The sequence below is a fragment of the Vitis vinifera genome, chromosome 5 (assembly GCF_030704535.1).
Source record: "Vitis vinifera cultivar Pinot Noir 40024 chromosome 5, ASM3070453v1".
In the NCBI taxonomy this organism is placed as follows: domain Eukaryota; kingdom Viridiplantae; phylum Streptophyta; class Magnoliopsida; order Vitales; family Vitaceae; genus Vitis; species Vitis vinifera.
Genome location: NC_081809.1, coordinates 16243949 through 16263321, shown reverse-complemented (window position 1 = coordinate 16263321; position 19373 = coordinate 16243949). Strand labels below are relative to the sequence as shown.

The following is a 19373-nucleotide window of genomic DNA, read 5'->3' as shown; positions in this document are numbered from 1 at the left end:
AATCGATGTAGATATGGTTATTTACCAATTTTTTTAGAAAAAATTATCTTAAATTCCTTTAATATATTTATATTCATTTATTTTAAAAATTAAAATATGTTTTTATTAAAACATATTTTTTTGCCTTTTAAATAAAAAATTAAATTTATTTATATAAAAATATTTTATTTGAGATTTAATTTCTAAAATTTTATTACAAATATGTGGTGATAACTTTTTCCTATTAACATTAATTTATTTAAATAAATTATTAAAAATTATATTAATAATTTATCTTATTAAATTAATTTTAATTTATAAAATATTAGTCATTATTATTTTTTATATTTTAGCAAATTTTGAATAAATTTATATTTTAATATTTAAAAAACATTTAAAATTAAATAATATTAAAAGGATAAATAAAAAAACCTAAAAGTAAAGTGATAATAATTTTTTAAAATAGGATTAGTGAGATAAATATAAAAAATAACTAAAAATGAAAGGATAATATAAAATAAAAGGGTAATATAAATTTAAAATAAAAGATAAATTAGAAAAATAATTAGAAAAGCACATAGGGGATTTTTAAAAAACATGGAAAAATATTAAAACAAAAAAGAATTGAATTTTTTTTTTAAAATCTACTATTTATCGCCATTTTTTTTTTTTTTTGAAAAATGACGGATTAATGGTTGATTTATTAGCAATATTTTGAAAAATTTGCTGATTAATAGGAGATTTTTTGCGTTGACTCCAACTTGTTTCTTGCTGCCAATTTTTTGACGAGTTATTGACCCAAAGCTCATTGGTGATATTCTCGATTTTTTGAAGATTTTTTATGCAATCGATTTTTAGTGCCCGTTTCAACTCCTCCCGATATATCCAATATTTCACCGATATTTCAGTAAAATATTCAAACATTTTGTCCATGTCCAATCGATTTTACGAGTAACATCATTTTCAATTAAATTGAAAAACGATCAATCAAATCATATTATATTAGATTTTTCCATTCTATAATTGCAAAGAAAAGAAGGAAAGCCTCCATTGGCGGCGAAATCACCCAACTCTATTGCTTAGGTGTGTTGAAGTCTTAAAAGAGTAGAGAGTAGCCAAAAATAAGGAACCTATTCTTATTGTCTCACATCCCTCAGCCATGAGTAACGTGAGGCTCTACCTAACAAATCTTAAGAAACAGCGTAAAAGAAACCTAAAAACAAACGATATTTCATGAACAGAACACACGATAACGTAAGAATAAAGCTACACGTACAACCGTCATCCTGGCAACAACCTAACTCCAGAAAGTGGTTGAAGGCATATGTCAACGTTGGAATATATTGCATGGGGCTTCACATTTGTATCGTGTCAACTTTCATGCATGTCCTCTGCAACATCCTTCTTTCTTTCCTCGTCACCTCTTGCATGTTCATCGTGACACTTTTATCTAAAGCCTCGACTCCAACCATCATTTATCCTACATGATTTCTGAAATATAGAAAGAACTTCCTATCTGTCTTAACAAATGAAACTCCTCTTATTGAGTTTAGTATGAAAAGTAGACCTATGATGTTTGCTTAACTTGCAAGCTTGGCACTAACTCTGAATTCTTGGAAGTCCCATAAGCCAAAGAATGCGAAGAAAATTAAGGGTGACCCAATCGATGTAGAACTCGATAAAAAAGACTTTGGTTGAGAAGACAATTCTACCTTTCATACCAAATGAGGAAAGCATAGGCTTAAAAACTTTTCCACTTTTATCACATGCCGCAGAACTTACCCAAACAAGTTTACCAAACTTATTTCAACGTTTCTTTAACACAGGATTAATCTACTTCAATGCACACGATATATATCTCTTTGACCTATATCATGTTTTCCCGTAAATCTCAACCTCTAGCCCAGTTAGTATATCCGCCTCTCCCACACCCAATTGAAGTGACAAGAACCACAACTTTTTTGTTAATTTGTCAAGGAAGGGGATTCTTTACATACAAATTTCATGGAGTCTTATAAAAATAGCAACACAATAGGAAAAATATATGCATACAAAATTTTGTATTAAAATTAATTAATTGTGGGGTACAATCTCAATGTTAATATTCTTTACAAAAGAATATTTTTCCCTAATTTTTTCACTTTAATGGCTTTTTCCTAAATGAACTTGTTGAATGATAAAAAACATGTGTCTACTTCTGTTGCGGAGAATTCTCTTTATAGTGTCTTTTCCTATGTGAAGTTTTTTTTTTTTTTGGTCAATTCCCTTCATTAAAGGAAGTCATCATTATTTATAGGTTAAATTATATAATTAAATTTGAAATTCCCAAGATTTAATTATTTAATTCAAAGAATTTCGTTCATTGATTTTTAGCAACTTATCTCCTTCACTAAAAAAATTGGCTAATAGGAGAATATTTTATTTTTAATTTTCTTTTAACTTTAATTGGAAGATTTAATTTAATTTTCAAGACTTAATTTTGTAGTTTTCCAAATTACATCATGTGTCACATTTTTTAATACATGCCACATGTCCAATTGTATGATTCATCGCTTGTCAAGTCCAAATTTTATTGAACTAAAGAGTCACGATTATGATGAATAATTTAGTTGTAATTTAATCAACTAAAATTTTGATGTTTACAAATGCTCCTACTGTAAGTCATATCATGTACATGCCTTGTCATGTATATGAGGTGGGTCTTCAAGTTAACTTTCATTTTTCTTTGATTTTTTTTCCAAAGAAATATTTTAATAAGAGGTTTCCTATTTTAAAATCTCTCTTTCCCAAACTTTATTTTGCTTTCTTCCTTTCTTTCGACTTGATTCCAAGGGAAGACCTTGTGTTAATAGGAAAATTTCTTATTTATACATCTACTTTCCTTTTTTTTTTCATAGGCATTTTCTCTTCCAACTTATGCTCCATATTTTTTTTATATGTAGACTAATTTGAAAAAACCATCTCAAACTCTACGAGAAGTCTTTCATCTTTGGTGCATCTTCAAACTTGTAAACTTTTTCAAGGAAGAAAAAGAGTCATCATTCCTAAACATATATTGATCTTCATCCCTTGTAGAAATAAATTTACTTTTAGGTAATAATTTAACACTCTAAGATTAATTTTTTACAAACTTAAATATCCATAAAAAAATGAATATTTAAAGTTTGACCTTCATGTAATTAAGTTATAGCCTTGACATGAAGTGGTGTCGTATTTTCAACACTTAAGTGTTAAAGCATTCATCCATGTGAATTGGCTTGGCTTGGCTTGGATACATAGTTGTGTCCAACTTTTAATACTTAATTAAAATTGGAGCCATATTTAACACTCATATAGACAAGTCATAACTTTGACGTTGTGCGATATTGTACTTTCAATACTTAATGTGGCTTAAGTGCTAAAATCTTCACTCATATGAATTAGCTTTGCTTAAAAGTATAGTGGTGTCCAACTTCTTAAAACTTAATAAAAATTAAAAGCATATTCAACACCTATGTTGACGAGTTATAATCTTGATGTTGCATGGTGTTGTACTTTCGACACTTAATACGACTTAACTGCTAAAGTATTTGCTCATGCAAATTGGCTTGGTTTGGATGCGTATTGATATCTAACCTTTAACATTTAATTGGAACTGCACTTAATACCTATGTAGACAAGTTATAACCTTAATGTTGGACGATGTCGTACTTTTGATGCTTAATATGACTTAAGTGCTAAAGTCTTCACTTATGAGAATTAGCTCAATTTGAATGCGTACCGATGTTCAATCTTAAACATTTAATTGGAACTACACTTAACACCTATGCATACAAGTCATAACCTTGATGTTGTGTGGTGTCATCCTTTCGACATTTAATGTGACTTAAGTGCTAAAGTCTTCACTCATGTGAATTGACTTGACTTAGATGCATAGTGATGTCCAACCTTTAATACTTAATTGAAGCTACACTTAACACCTATGTAGTCAAATCATAATCTTTATACTGCAAGGTGTAAAACTTTTAACACTTAATTAAAATTAGGCCCACACTTAACACTTGCAATTTTGTTTTTTGTCTTTTTTGTTTTGTTTTGTTTTGTTTTTTTGTGGTGGTGATTGAACTTAGGCCATTTCTCCAAGTTGCCTATTTACCTTCACAAAGAGATGATTAAGTCAAATGTAGTTCATTTTTTTCTATGTTCTTAATTTTGGCAAGACTAAGGATTTTAATCTTGCGAGCATGTCCTAACTTTCGCTTAAGTCACGCTTTTAAGTTTTTAACTTAGCTTACTTTTTTTTTTGGTGTTATATGTAGTTTAAGCTCATGCGAGCAAAAAGCATTAATTGTCTTGATTTTGATCCAAGGATGATAAATACATGTTCTTGAAACAAAATTTAATTGAGGGTCGGAGATTACTTATTTTCAACTAAACTTTTAAATCTTTCACAAAGAAAATCTTTTGAATTGCTCTTAATTTTTATATTTGAAGATGGATGAATGACATTTTTGTAATGTGTTTAATATTCTTCCATAGTCTTAGTGAAGAATGTGTCAACCTTAAACTTGATTTTGATCCAATGGTGGTAAACATGTGTTCTTGAAGCAAAGTTTAATCAAAAGTCATTGATGACTTGATCTCATGTAAACTTGTAAATACTTTCCTCGAGTGTTTTGAGTACATAAGTGTACTCTGTGTTTGTCCACCATACTATGATCTTAGCGTACATTATCATGTTTTGAAGTTATTAGACATATATGGTGACACCACTAAGGTAATTCAATGGTTTGCCTCCGAACTTGCATCAATTTAGACGCATGTTGTGTATATCACCATGAGATGCAATACTTGAGGAGTGTGTGAATCCTTAGATTGACTTTATTGTATTTTGTGTTTATGCCTCAACCTTATTCACGAGGGAGACTATTTCTAGATATTTTTCTTCGATAGTCTTGGTGAGTTTGGCAATGACAAGAGTCATTTCAACTAATTGTTTTTTTACGAATGTAGTACTTGTTGTCATTATTGACATAGTTACATAGAAAGAAGAGGAGTAAAATAGTCGGAATGGTTGGAGGAGTTGTCCTCCTTTGAAATCTTAGTTGGTGATCCAAAGTGTGAGTCGATGTTGAAGATGACATTAATAATAGAGTAAGGGGGTTTATCCTAAAGTCCTTTAGTGTTGAAAGGCGTTTTTTTTTTCTACTATGAGGATTTTGGCCCTTTGCCCCCAGAGAGGCTAAGGTGATGAGCGATCAATAGTTGTCGCATGTCCCTGTTAATTTTAGCAAATGAGTGTGCTCATTTGCTGACTTTGTTGAAAGTGCAAACGATTTTGCTTTGCCACAAGTTATGGGGCATATGGAGGTGTTGTGTGTCAATTGAGCAATGACAATCTTGTCATTGCCCTTGTTGGCATATGTTGTTTCAATCTTTTTACATGTCATCATCTTAGTAGTGACCAATTTCTTAGCAAAAGAGATGAGAGGTAAAGATATTTCATTGAACGTGCTAAAAATTTGTACAAACAAATTTCATGACTTGCAAAAATAGCAAAATAATAGGAAAAATATATGTGAACAAAATTTTATATTAAAATTAATTAATTAATTGTAGAGTGCAATCTCGATATTAATTTTCTATCTAAAAGAATAGTTCCCTTTTATTCTTTCACTTTGATCACAATTTGAAAGTAAATGACAAAAGTATTCTCTTGATTTTTTGTAAGATTAATCAAGGGCCTAGAGTGGTTTTCTTTTTCGAATGAACTTGTTGAATAGTAAAGAACATGTGTGTAATACTTCTTCCATTTCTTGAACTTGCAAGAAGATTTTGTGATACCTTTTTCTTTTTGTGAAGCCTCTTTTCCTGTATGAAGTCATTATTTTTTTTGCGAATCCTGTTTATTGAAGAAAGTCATCATTATTTATAGGTTAAATTAGTGAATTAAATTTGGAATCCCCAAGATTTGGTTGCTTAATTCAAAGAATTTTGTTACTTAATTTTTAGTAACTTGTCTCATTTATTAAGGAAATTTGTCAACAAAAGAATTATTATTTTTATTTTTTTTATCTTAAATTGAAAGATTTGAATTTATTTGTGAGATTTAATTTTATAACTTTCCAAATTGTGTCACGTGTCACTTTTTGAATACATGCCATGTGTCTACTATGTATGATACATCACTCGTCAAGTTCAAATTTTGTTGAACTAGAAGGTCATAATTTTGATGATCAATTTAGTGGTAATTTAATCCACTAAAATTTTGATGTTTACAAACTTCACAAAAGAACTTATAGGTGGTATTTGCGTTCTAACTTAATGTTGCACACAATTTATTTTCAAAATTTAGATAGTTTATTTTTAACCTTTTTGTTTTTGTTGTTGTTGTGTGTGTGTGTGTGTGTTTTTTTTTTAAGAACCATAATCTTTTAAGAAATAACCTAGATTATATTAGAGAACAATTAGTCAAAGAAGAAAAGTTTGTTAGAAAAGAAATAGAACAAATAAAGTTAGAACAACAAAATTTAAAAGAAATACTAGAAAAGGTTAGTAAAAAAGTAGATAAACTTTTAGAACAAAGAAAGATAGGATTATCGAAAGAACAAAGATTAAATAACCTTTTAAAACAATTTGAAAACTTTAGTTTAGGAGAAAAACCAGTAATTAGAACATAATGAAACATAAATCTTTTTGATCCAAAAGTTTAGCAATAAAGCTATGGAAATAGTAGAAGCTATAAGCCTTAAAGATAATAATAAAAAACAAACAATTTAATACTTAACACTATTAAGTTTATTTAGATTTAAGTAAAACAAAAAAACAAGGAACAAACGCCACCTTAGTTTAACATTTTAAAGATGAGACTAGACACTAATTAAGTAGGTGCCCAAGTCGATTTGACCCATCCCGATCCAACCTAATAAGAACTCTGGGGGAGTAATTTCTAGGAGTTGGAACTGCTAAAAACTATCTAGAAACCACCCCACTAAATAAATAAATAATAAGAAAGGAGATAGATCTTTTTTTCTCTCTCACTCTCACTCTCTCTTGCTCACTTTATTTTTCTTTGAAAATAAAAACAAAGAGAACTAGGGAAGAAAAGTTCTCTGAAAAGAGGTGAAAGACTTATGTACTATGAAACAAAGTGGTTCTCAATTTTTTCTTTGGTTCCATTCAGGACCTAAGGTGAAGAATTAAATGGTGAAATGACTTTTTGTTTTTTGTTGGATCCTGAATTTTTCAAAAGATTTCCAACATGAGCAATAAAATATTTTCAAGAGTTACTGAAAAGGAAACTAAAATATAGTGATGTAAAATAATTATTAGGGAGGAAATTCATGTGGATGGAAATAAACTATTAGAGGATGGTTGGTGCTAGGGAATGGAAAGTAGGAATCAACATCTCATTCATTTTCCTTTTCATTTATATGTTTGAACAACTTAAATGATAATAAGAATGAAATAAAAAATAATTTTAATAGCAATGAAATCTTACTCATAAATGGAATTTTCATTGATTTCTAAGAAGAGATATTTTGATTCCCTTAATATAAGAAATGATATATGACATTTTAAAATGATTATTTTTCATCCTTATCTTTTAATTAGGTTTTTATGACTTTTGATGATTGATTTTTATTTATTAAATAAATATTTTTTTATTAATATTATTATTTAGCCAAAAAGAAAACTCTTAATGATAGTTTTTTTAAATAAAAAAATATTTAAAACTATGTGTGAGAATATTATTTTCATTTTTTTTCATTTATATTTTCATTATTACCAAGCAATGAAATGGAAACAAATAATCATTATAACCTTATATTCTTAGGTGCATCTAAATACAAAAATTGGAATCACCAATTTCATTCTTATTTTAGGAAATAGAAATGAAAATAAAATATTTATTTCCATTTCACATTTCCTCATGTCAAACATGGCTAAAAAGAAATTACATAAGCATTTAAGAATCTTAGAAAGAGTAATTACTGAACGAGAATGAATGAGTTAGACCTCTTAGGGCTTGTTTGGCAACTATTTTCGAGAATAGTTTTATGTTCTTCAAAAAAAAAAAAAAAAAAAAAAAAACACATTTGACTATCAAAAATTATTTTCCATTTTCTATTTTTAAGAATAAAAAATATGGTATTTTTAGATAATATTTTTTAGTTGTTTTATGTGGTTTTCACTTGGTTTTTTAGTGTTGTTTTAGAAAATAATTATACAAGCACGTAAAATGGTTAAAAATAAAGTATTGAATATAAAGATTATTTTTAAAACATATTTAAAAATATTAAAAACATGTTAAAAATATTTTAAGTTCTTAAAGAAACTTTTGTTTTATAAAATATTAAAAAAATAATTTTTCAAAACCGTTTTAAAAAATAATCATCAAATAGGGCCTTAGTATTTGGGTTTAAAAAAACAAACAAAGATGAAAATGGTCAACAAAACACTTATTAGATTGTAAATATGGATGACAAAATTATTATAATGTGGCTTTTAAGTTAAAAATATAGACAAAATATTTGAGATTTAAGTGCTTTAGGTAGTTAAAAAAAAAACTTAAATACTTGGCATATTGATAATAAAGTGATTGAAATAAATAACAATCGAAGAGGGAATATATGTAGAGCAAATTATTGTAATACATGTATTTAATTTGAATAAAAGAAGTAAATATTTGGAAATTTTTGTTAATATAAGTTTTAAAAGAACCAAAGAAAGTATCATACAAAGTTCTTAGAGATTTTAAGAAGTAAAGAAAAAGCATTACGTAGGAATATTTATTACAATAGAAATAGCTTGAAGAAGAAATTGGCAAAAATCTCAGAATTTTTATTAAAGGAAATATTATTCTTTTTTTCGTACTTTCAAAGTGAATTTGGGTGGAAAAGAGTTGAGCGGAAGAGGAAAATTGATGAAGCATGAAGCAAGGCCCATGCTGCGTAACTTCCACCCTCACGTTACTCGTCATTTAGGGAAGTGTATATTTAATGTGCATATATCGCATGTCTAGATATATTTCTTCTCAGCCTGCTGCCATCTTAATTTCTGTGTGTACACATCCGAGGTTTAGGGGCACCTTATTGGAGTTTGGAAATGGGTGTGGCATCAGTGAGAGCAATTTCGCTTGCTGTGTTGGCTGCATTCAGCTTCCTGTGTGTTGATGGCGATGGTATTCCCACCACTCTTGATGGGCCCTTCAAGCCCGTCACTGTTCCTCTTGACACCAGCTTCCGCGGAAACGCTGTGGATTTGCCTCACACTGACCCTCGACTTCAGAGGACGGTCCAAGGCTTTGAGCCTGAACAAATCTCTGTCACCCTCTCTGCTACCTATGATTCTGTTTGGATCTCTTGGGTTACAGGTTTTCTTCATTTCTCATCCTCTTTTTTAGTTTTATTTATTTTTGTCTCTTTTTTTCTGACTGGTGGGACTCTGTCGCAAGTCTTCAAAGTGAAGCCAAAACATAACATGGGTTGGGGTTGTTTTGTTTTGTTTCTGCAAAATAAAAGAAAAACAAAACGGAAGCAGTTGTTGAATTACTGGAATAGAGCTCCAATAGGTGGTGGGAATGGATGGGACATCTCCCTTTTCTTCCAATCTGAATAAGCTGAGATTTCAAGTTTTCGAAACTTTGACAAGGAAGACTTGCACTTTAAAATCATTCAAACTTGTTAATAGGATATACCCCAGTGAAGCTGACATTCCATGGTGGATCAAGGCCAATGTTTTTGGCTAAAAAATTACTGTTTGTTTCTCCTGAAACCATGAAAATAAGTGAGTTGATACTAGGATTGTTGGAACTATGGAAACAAGCATCCTATTCCTACCTATGGAACAAGGCACTATCATAAATTTACTGGGTTGGGACTTTGGATTGCATTTGCAGGGGAGTTCCAAATTGGGGACAACATAAAACCATTAGATCCTAAAAGTGTAGCAAGCCAAGTTTTTTATGGGAAGAAAAAGCATCGATTGGTTCACATGTCCAACGGCCATTCTCTGGTTTACAACCAACTCTATCCATTTGAAGGCCTTCAGAACTACACCTCCGGAATTATACACCATGTTCGTCTCACAGGTCTGATAACTCTAATTCTCATTGCTTTTTTTTTTTGTTCATTATTCATTCATAACTTCGTTATGCTATTCTGCAGGCCTTAAACCTGAGACAGTATATTATTATCAATGTGGCGATGCATCTATACCAGCCTTGAGTGATATACACCACTTCAAGACCATGGTGGCATCTGGTCCAAGGGGTTACCCCAACAGAATAGCCGTGGTGGGTGACCTTGGCCTTACATACAATACGACTTCAACAATTAGTCACTTGATGAGCAACAACCCTGATCTTATTGTATTCGTCGGGGATGTATGTTATGCTAACATGTATCTCACAAATGGAACTGGGTCTGATTGCTACTCTTGCTCTTTTTCACAAACTCCCATCCATGAAACCTATCAGCCCCGATGGGACTACTGGGGAAGGTGCAACTCTTAACCCTTTTTCTGCAGCTCTCTTGGTGTTCCGAATTATTGCATTTAGAATTATATTGGGAAAGAAACAATGAGAAAATGATTTTAAAAATTGAAGCATGCAGATGGAGTGACCTCTCTGGTTTGTGTAAACAACATTGTAGTAATCTAGCTCATGCAATCATGGGATACTTGTATTCAGGTTTATGCAGCCTTTGATATCGAAAATTCCGATAATGGTGGTAGAAGGGAACCATGAGATAGAAGAACAAGCTGAAAATCAGACATTTGTGGCTTACAGTTCTCGATTTGCATTTCCATCAAAAGAAAGTGGATCATCGTCTACATTCTACTATTCTTTCAATGCTGGGGGTATACACTTCATAATGCTTGGTGCCTATATTTCTTATGACAAATCAGGTAAATGAATAGCTTCAACTTTTTCTCATTTTTAGCTACCTTCTCCTTTATTATAATATATGTGATCATTCTTTTTTCTAATCCGTCTGCCTTATATGGTCGCTATCCTCTGATGGGTGCTGCCATAATCTGCTCTAAAGAACGGACATTTTTTGGCTTATGGTAGCCATGTCAATTTAGCTGGCACATTGTAAGATTCTCTAGTTTTTCCATTACAGGGGAACAATACAAGTGGTTGGAGAGAGACCTGAAAAAGGTAGACAGAAAAGTAACACCATGGATGGTAGCTACTTGGCACCCACCTTGGTACAGCACCTACAAGGCGCATTACAGAGAAGCCGAGTGTATGAGAGTGGCTTTGGAAGATTTACTCTACAATTATGGTGTTGACATCGTCTTCAGTGGACATGTAAGACTCATCTTTCTCTCATTCACTTGTGCCATATCCCCTCTTATGTCAATAAATTTCTTTTGTTCTATTTCGCGTGAAAATGATGTATTTAGAATAGCAGATAGGCTCAAATCTTGACAAGGGGCCTTAAACCATCAACCACAATTTGAGTTTTAAATAGTGGTCCTTTGGACTGCTCAAGTGTTGCTAGTAGGGAAGATTACATGCAAGAGCCAAAAGACCAAAATGGACATTTGTCTAGAGAAAATTCACATTATGAATCTGATAATAATCCCATTTTCCTCATCCCCAAATTGGAGTTGTTGGACGAAGAGCTATTTCTATGACAGTCCTTTCTTGCAATGATGTTTTTGATAGCTGAAATCTAAGATGGTCCCCCCATATATACTTCATCTGTTGAGACCCTTGATCTGTATGTGAACCTGATAAGTTCCAGGCATCTATTGTTTCATTGGGCAACAGGTTCATGCCTATGAGAGATCAAACCGAGTATATAACTATACACTGGACCCCTGTGGCCCTGTGCATATCACAGTTGGTGATGGCGGTAATCGAGAAAAGATGGCGATTCCACATGCTGATGAACATGGTCAGTGCCCTGAACCATCTACAACACCAGATAAATATATGGGTGGCTTCTGTGCATTCAATTTTACTTCAGGCCCTGCAGCGGGTCGCTTCTGTTGGGACCGGCAGCCTGATTATAGTGCATACAGAGAAACTAGTTTTGGCCATGGCATCCTAGAGGTACCTCCTCTTGCAATCCCTTCCACAAACACAAGCATGCACACTCTTATCTTTCTTTCCTTCATACATGTGATTTCCTAGCATAAATTTAGTATCCATGGTGGCTCAACCTTACTTCTACACCAGACAAATTAAGGTCGGCTATGAGAGCAGCATATCTTTGAATGTTGTAGTAGTTATGTTGACCAACACACTTGTTTTGCAAGGTTACTAGTCATGTTTAAAAAGAAAAGAGAGAGAGAGAGAGAGAACAATCTTTTACAGGGAAATTGTCCAAACCGACAGAAACCTAGATCTTTCAACAGATGCCATAAAGTTGTATCATTGAATAGTGATACCAGCTCAACTAAGGATGAGCCTATCACTGCTGTTTGCAAAAGGAAATGCAACGAAAATCCGTGAAGGTTGCATCCCTATTAGGGAGGTACCTCATACTGGAATTTGGGCACTTAAGTAATTTTAAAATGGCTAACCACTGGGAACCACAAACTGAATGCTACTGTATGTTTTGCAGATGAAAAATGAGACCGTTGCACTATGGACATGGCACCGGAATCAGGACTTTTACAACCTTGCAGGAGACCAGATTTACATTGTAAGGCAACCTGATAGGTGCCCCGTTGAAACCAAGGTAATTTAAGCTTGTTTCTAACGAACCCATATAATTAAATCCAACAAAAGAGTCTGCAGGGATCTTCTCTGACTCACTAACTAGTGTTTTATACAGAAACATAGTTATGAACTGTGAATATGAGAGAGAGAGAACCATACAAGTGTTTTACCTTTCTTCCTTATTTCATTTTGTTTCCATTCTTCTTCAGTTTTAAGGTTTCATCCAAAGTGATAAGCTCGGAGGAATAGCCCAAGGGTACCGCACCATACAGGAGTAATAGGCTCGGAGGAACAGCCCAACTCAATTATCGTCATTGTGAAGTTTTAGAATCATATAAAACAGTCCTTGTTGTATAAACTGGTTGTGTAATTTCTAAACATTTCTAAATGAAATGCAGTTACCTATATAACTCATCTAGTACTCCACATTCTCATATCAATTTTGTGGTTGTAAACTAGGAATTAAACATCTCGGAGAGCTTGCTAGGTTAGGCAAACTACTACCACCATAAATAATAAAACAGGATTTATGAATGGTAACCAACTGATTTGTTTCTCCTGCTCATAGTATTTTAAAAATGGAAAATTGCAACAATTAAATTCAATGATTGATTAGAATTTGTGAGACCTACAAAAGTCAAGCTTTCCTGGAGGCAAAAATACCCTAGCTTGGCTCTGGTGCATTAATCTACCTGAGTTTTCACTTGGTAAGGGAAAAGAAAACCAAATGAGGAATGGTATTCAAGAAAGCTAAATGACAGTAAGCAAAGATGGCTCCAACTTCTAGCAAAACTGTATAAGCCTGTTCCAGAGCTAGGACAATGCAACTCTGCTTAGAACACTAACATTGGTTGAAAAGTAAATAGCAAGGCAAGAAAGAAAGAGATGTGCATTAAGATAGAAAAAACAGACAACTTCATAGAAGTCACAGAATTGTTGGTGGTTGGTACTGTAGGGCCCAAGCCAGGATTGTATCCTCCAGAAATGCCTGCGAGTGGTGTAGAACTAATCGGCGATGGTGGTGGATATATAACACCTGGTGTGGATGGTGTTGAAGCTGGAGTAGACATCCCTCCTGCCGTGCTGCAGATATGCAATATCAAAGCTGCTGATTGTTATGCACAAGAAAAATTAACAGATGCTTAAAGATACAAAGAAACAAAAATATTCCAGCTGTGGAGTGGTCTCTTGCCCTATCTAATTTAAGAAGCAGACCAGGTGTCAGTTTGCCAAATTGGACATGTTGAGCCAACTCGTATGGGATATCTTTTATGTTATGCAGCTGAATCACATTTAGATCAATCAAATAATTTTTTAGGGTGGTAAAATTTAGATATCTACACATAGTTGGGTTTGGATGAAGCCAATCTGATGATATTTGTTCATAATTCAATATGCAGCTAAGGGAGGTTACAGGTTTAATTCCACACACATGTATATATAGATAAATGAAGTGAATAGGGTTGTCAAAATCTGGACAATTATGTCAACAAAGTTCAGGTTTGGACAAGGCACCAATCCAGTGCAATAATACTTGGTCACTGAGATATAGATTTTCTTTTCCCACCCCCAGTCTACAATGGGGCAAGGCCAAGGTTAAAATACTAACTTTAGGACCACTTGTAAAGATATAACCTTTGGTCCCCAAATGGGAATCCTTAGGGATTTCAGGGAAAAAGCTAATTTAGGCTAACTTAAATGGGACAAGAAAAGGAACATTTAGCAACAATCATGCGACAATGCTACTTTGATCAAACTGATCAATGAATAAATAACCACGTCTCTTTTGTTTGGTTTTAAAACACATCTAGGGAAAACCTACAAGGCATTTAGCCTCTTTCCAAGACGTTCCAATAGCTAATAGGGAAAAAGCTTGAATCAGTAGCATACGCAAGGCAGCATTGAAAAGAGGGCAGTAGGAAGACAAGCAGGGGAGTTGTGTTTGACAGTGGACAAACTCCCATAACCTTCAAGGCGGGAGGATGTAGCACCTTCATTTTGCCTCCCAAAGGACACTGCTCAGAATACATATTCAATCCTGAGCATGGTCACCTTGCACATGCCACATTCTCATCAAACCTGAATATTTGCACTCCCACTCCACATATACTCATTACCGACTGGATTGCTAGGAAATCTCAAAAACACATCATTCGTCCGCATGGCCACCTTTGATACAAGAACTATTCTTTCAATATGAAACATGTTCAAATTTTGGCACTGTTATGCGGGTACTCTACAGATCAAAGACCCATTAAAATTTGAAGCATAATCCATGTCTGTAGAAACAATAAGAGCATACCTATAGCCAATATTCACCCTCTCCTAAACATTTTTCCATCTCCCAAGTGGCAACTGCAAAGGTGACACAAATACACCACAAAATCCAGGGCACATCATGGCACACCCTTTTTTTTACCACAAATTTTTATTATGTGTAACATATTCAATAGTAACCTGGTCTCTCTAGGAGACAGTAATTCAAAAAGCACAGAAAAGTTTCATATCAACACTTGACCTTTATTATTTATATTATCATCAGAGGTTGCATAATAATTTAGTGTTAATCATATAACAAGTTAGTGTCGATAATAATAATCACTTCTCTTCTTTTTGGGACACAAAAAAGAAGGATATTAATATTTGTAATTTGCTAGCAATTTTCAAAAGTGAGGAAAAAAAATATTTTAATATATATATTTTTAAATGACTGATTTTAAAAGCAATGTTTTTAAAATCGGTGTCTGGACCCCGTAGCGCAAAAAAAGGAAAAAAAAAACAGAGCTTAAATATAGCCAGAAATTTAACGGTTGTATTTACATGTCCAAAACTGTTGAGTGAAATGAAATTATGGTACCATTGCATAACGTAAAAACACACTGTTTCATAACTCATTAACGCCTGATCGATCAGTGGGGTCATACCCATCGGATGATTTGAAATTGGACCAGATGGGGCGAATCCAACGGTCTAAAACAAGGGTGAAAGGCATGAAGCGAGCATCTCAAGACATGGAATAGAGGGAAATCGTAAGGATCTGACACTAGATTAGCTTTTTGTCTTAAAAAGCAACGGCTCCTATCGATCCATCCCATGCACATAGACACGTGTAATACATCCAAACTACACCCAGAATAGTACCACACCTCTCTTCCTGTCTCTCACTCTGCCCTCAACTGGGTCCTCTACATTCATGGGGTTCATCACCTTCTATTTTCAAGAGGGAAGAAGATTAAATAATAGGCGCAGATGAAAGAAAGAGAAAAAAAAAATGAGAAAAAAAACACCAATAACAAAAAGAACTTGTTCTAAATGGGATTTTGGAGGGTTTTCTAATGAAAAAGCGCAGATGAAAGAAAGAGAAAAAAAATGAGAAAAAAAACACCAATAACAAAAAGAACTTGTTCTAAATGGGATTTTGGAGGGTTTTCTAATGAAAAAAGGGAAAAGAAAGGAATAAAGAGAAGGGCAAACTTACCTTAGAGAAGATGGGTAGACGCAAGATCCATAGCCTAAAAACAAACGAAAACGAAAGAAAAATATTTAGACAGCTGAGAGAAGGAGGAGAGAGAGGAACAGAGAGAGAGAGAAAGAGGCACAAACTGGGGTCAGTGCGGGCAATGTTGGCGGTGCCGGCGAAGTCGCAAGAGCCAGGAGCCATGGACTTGCGCTGGAAGAAGCTGTTGAAGGCGTAGGAGGCATGGGCCTGAAGGGTGTTTGGGAGATAACAGAGTCCGGACGTCTGTATGGGAGTGCAATCTGCGCCTGATCCACACGCGTAGTCCAAGGCTGTTTGCAAACCCTGCTCGCTGGCGTCGCTCCTAGCCACACACCAGCTTGCTCCTCCCTCTGCTGGGATTTGGGTTGTCCCACCTCCCACTACGGGGGTTGGGCCTATAACTGGGGTAGCCCCGCCAGCCACCGTCGCTAGGATGGCCATAGACGCTATCATGATTGCCACCACCTTGGCCAGAGCTGCCATGGCCGAAAGTGTTATATGCTTCTCACTGTAATAGCTTTGTAAAGGAGGAGAGAGACCAGTGAGACCTGTCACCGGAGAATTTGAGAAATAAGCCCTTCTCTTTTTTCCTTTTCTCTGCTTTACCTTTTCTTTTTTATACTTTGAACCATTTGTCCAATTTTTATATACAAATATTTCTTTAAAGAAAAAAAAAACACGCAACGAAAAATAGAAAAAGAAAGCATTCTTATATTCTAGAAAAAAGAAAAGAAAAAAAAAAGAAAAAGAAAAAGAAAGTTCGATCTTTTAGGTAAGGTAGCTTGTGCGAGTAGCTTATTAGGGGAAATATTTTGGTAGATTCAATATGCTTACGAGTTGGTGAATCTGCTGGGCCTCCATCAACTTCAAACTTCATTGTACATACAAGTTTTCTTGGTGAAAATAACATAATGTTTCAAGATTTAAATTTTTATATTTTTTTAATGTAAAGTTTTTAAAGAAGCACTTTTTTAAGGTCATATATGATTGTCATAGGTTAAGGTTACAACTTGGAAGGTGGGGGATCATGTTTTTCCTGGATTGACGTGTATAGTTAATTTGTATTCGTTAATGTAAAATTTGGTGGGCCAAAATATTGATCATCAAATAGCTTTTGACAAATTTAATATATTACCTCTTTAGCTTAACAAATTTGGATTTGAGATGTGACAATCAATTCACAAAATCTTATGACCTATTCAAATAAGAAGTGGTGTACAACCGTCAAAATGAGTCTTGTAAAATTAAAAATCTAAATTAAATAAAACAAAGAAAATAAAGTTAATATATCCTAGTATGAAGTTTACTTTGTAAGTTATGATTCTTACTATTAGGTACAGACTCTCTTTAATTAATCAACTTACCTTAAACCTTAAAAATAATATCTCAAGGCATTGATTAACATATCTTTTATATTTAACCCTCGATTGTGCAAGAGGGACCACTCCAAGTGATTTTACCACTTCTCATTTGAATTAAGTGTCTAACCAAGATCTTTGGCATCAATATAACTAAGTGAAGAGTTTCATCATTATGATTGGTCACTCCCACTGTAAACATATATAGTCTTGTCTATAGGATACTTCATATCCCTTGATTTCTTGGGCCACCTATGGACCTACATTTTTCGCGTGTCCCCATTAGATGGTGAGACTCAATTTTTTATTCTGAAAATTTGATTTTTGAAAAAGTTGGAGTCACCACTTATTATTATTATTATTTTTGACAAAAAATAAAAATAAGAAATAAAACTTAAGAGTGACTCTTTATGAAAGAAAAAGTTTGTCTACAAAAAATTGAGTTTAGGTTAGAGGGTCAGGTTATTTATTGGAAACATACCATAAGGTAACACCCTTTTAAGTTCTAAAAAGATTTTTACTAAATAAGCAATGAAACTAAGGTAATTGATTAATAAACCAACAAATACTAAAAGACAACAACAAAAATATACTATAAAGCAATGATGGTAAGAGCAAGAGATAAAGATTACTCAATACATGACATGCATTATCAAAGAAAAGAAAAACAAAAAAGATAAAGAGTGTATCGATGCCTAAAGTAGGGCAACACACAAGAGGGTTAGTTTACAAGCAAAATAGGAGATCCAATATAAAATCAAGACCCAAACAATTTATACAACGTGTACACAACTAAAATCAAGAAGTTAAGATGACTAATTTAGGAGCAAAGTTAATACACACTAATCATGCATAGAGATAAAAAAAAAATAAAAAATGAGCAGTAAGTATACAATAATAAAATAAATCAAAATAGGATAGCAAAAGTGAATCATGCTACAAGAGAAGGCTTGGCTAATATATGCAAGATGTCTATAATACAAATTAAAGATCAAAGAAAGTCAAAAAAGTATGCAAAAGGGGATTGATTAGCAAGTTTATACAAGATATATAGAAGTTGGACAACAAACAGGTACTCATAAAATAAATCCCAATAAAATAGTTAGAAATGAGATAAAATTAAAACAAAAAATTTTGAAACATGTTCAAAGTGTTTACAATATAAGTAATAAGACCAAAGTGACTAAATGTGCATCAACTACCCCAAATTTAACCAAATATATCATTACTTGAAAATAGGGTAGTTCAACAAGTCACACAAAGATAGATTTATTTAATAAGCATAGAGGTGAGACAAAATCAAACAAATTTTTTTACAGAATGTTTAAAGTGTTTATATCACGTGAAAAATTTCTATGAGGTTCAAGCATGCACCAATTATCCTAAATTTCAAAGAACATACCACAAGTCTAGATTCAAGTCAACACAACAAGTGAAGAAAGATAGAATTAAAAAATGATTAAAAACTCACAAGTTAGCACCAATTTACAAAATCATCTTAGATGTAAAAAAAAAAAAAAAAAAACACAGAATCAGGACACTAATTGGGAAAACCAATTTATTAAATAAGCTTGGAGAAAGCTTTTCCAACAAACCAAAAATTATTTGGTATATTTTGAAAATCTTAAACATCATCAAAGCTTCAAAATATTTTAGGATAAGCCATAAAGTCCAAATTTAGAAAAACATTGTAGAGGTAAAAAAAACAAGGTGATCAAGTGAGTGAGTTTTGAAAATCAAAGAATGTGGACTTTGCCATTGCCCAAATTAATTTCCATTGATTAAATCCACATCCTTAACCCTCTAATGATCATAGAAGGAAGCTCATGAGAGTTGGAGATAATTTTATTAAATTAAGATTTGTGAGATTTATCCA

General features: G+C 32.9%; 2 protein-coding genes across 4 annotated transcripts; one reads left to right on the top strand and one right to left on the bottom strand.

Moving 5' to 3' along the window:
• The first annotated feature begins 9009 nt into the window (after positions 1-9009).
• Positions 9010-13054, top strand: LOC100250370 (purple acid phosphatase 15). 2 transcript variants are annotated; one of them, XM_010652037.2, is made up of 8 exons: positions 9010-9334; positions 9860-10051; positions 10128-10461; positions 10652-10869; positions 11088-11278; positions 11744-12028; positions 12543-12659; positions 12850-13054. In XM_010652037.2, the coding sequence occupies exons 1-8, from the start codon at positions 9067-9069 to the stop codon at positions 12853-12855; spliced, it is 1611 nt and encodes a 536-aa protein (XP_010650339.1). In that variant the 5' UTR covers positions 9010-9066; the 3' UTR covers positions 12856-13054. The 2 variants fall into 2 exon arrangements, with proteins under 2 accessions (XP_010650339.1, XP_002265845.2); XM_002265809.3 differs by lacking the exon at positions 12850-13054 and having other exon boundaries at positions 12543-12668.
• A 299-nt stretch (positions 13055-13353) lies between these two features.
• LOC100260517 (major pollen allergen Ole e 10) lies at positions 13354-16743 on the bottom strand. Of its 2 annotated transcripts, none has more exons than XM_010652038.3 (3): positions 16244-16743; positions 16119-16152; positions 13354-13745 (listed from the first exon to the last, which is right to left on the bottom strand). In XM_010652038.3, the coding sequence occupies exons 1-3, from the start codon at positions 16620-16622 to the stop codon at positions 13646-13648; spliced, it is 513 nt and encodes a 170-aa protein (XP_010650340.1). In that variant the 5' UTR covers positions 16623-16743; the 3' UTR covers positions 13354-13645. The 2 variants fall into 2 exon arrangements, with proteins under 2 accessions (XP_010650340.1, XP_002267551.1); XM_002267515.4 differs by having other exon boundaries at positions 13354-13723; positions 16244-16741.
• Between the last annotated feature and the right edge of the window lie 2630 nt (positions 16744-19373).

What these genes read in the sequence shown, in the direction of transcription:
- LOC100260517 (XM_002267515.4), bottom strand. Translation starts at nt 16,622, where the DNA reads ATGGCAGCTCTGGCCAAGGTGGTGGCAATCATGATAGCGTCTATGGCC. An exon ending in CATTGCCCGCACTGACCCCA is followed by an intron (nt 16,153 to 16,243) that starts GTTTGTGCCTCT and finishes GTTTGTTTTTAG; the next exon opens with GCTATGGATCTTGCGTCTAC. An exon ending in GTCTACCCATCTTCTCTAAG is followed by an intron (nt 13,724 to 16,118) that starts GTAAGTTTGCCC and finishes GCATATCTGCAG; the next exon opens with CACGGCAGGAGGGATGTCTA.
- LOC100250370 (XM_002265809.3), top strand. Translation starts at nt 9,067, where the DNA reads ATGGGTGTGGCATCAGTGAGAGCAATTTCGCTTGCTGTGTTGGCTGCA. An exon ending in TATTTCTTATGACAAATCAG is followed by an intron (nt 10,870 to 11,087) that starts GTAAATGAATAG and finishes TTTCCATTACAG; the next exon opens with GGGAACAATACAAGTGGTTG. An exon ending in ACATCGTCTTCAGTGGACAT is followed by an intron (nt 11,279 to 11,743) that starts GTAAGACTCATC and finishes ATTGGGCAACAG; the next exon opens with GTTCATGCCTATGAGAGATC.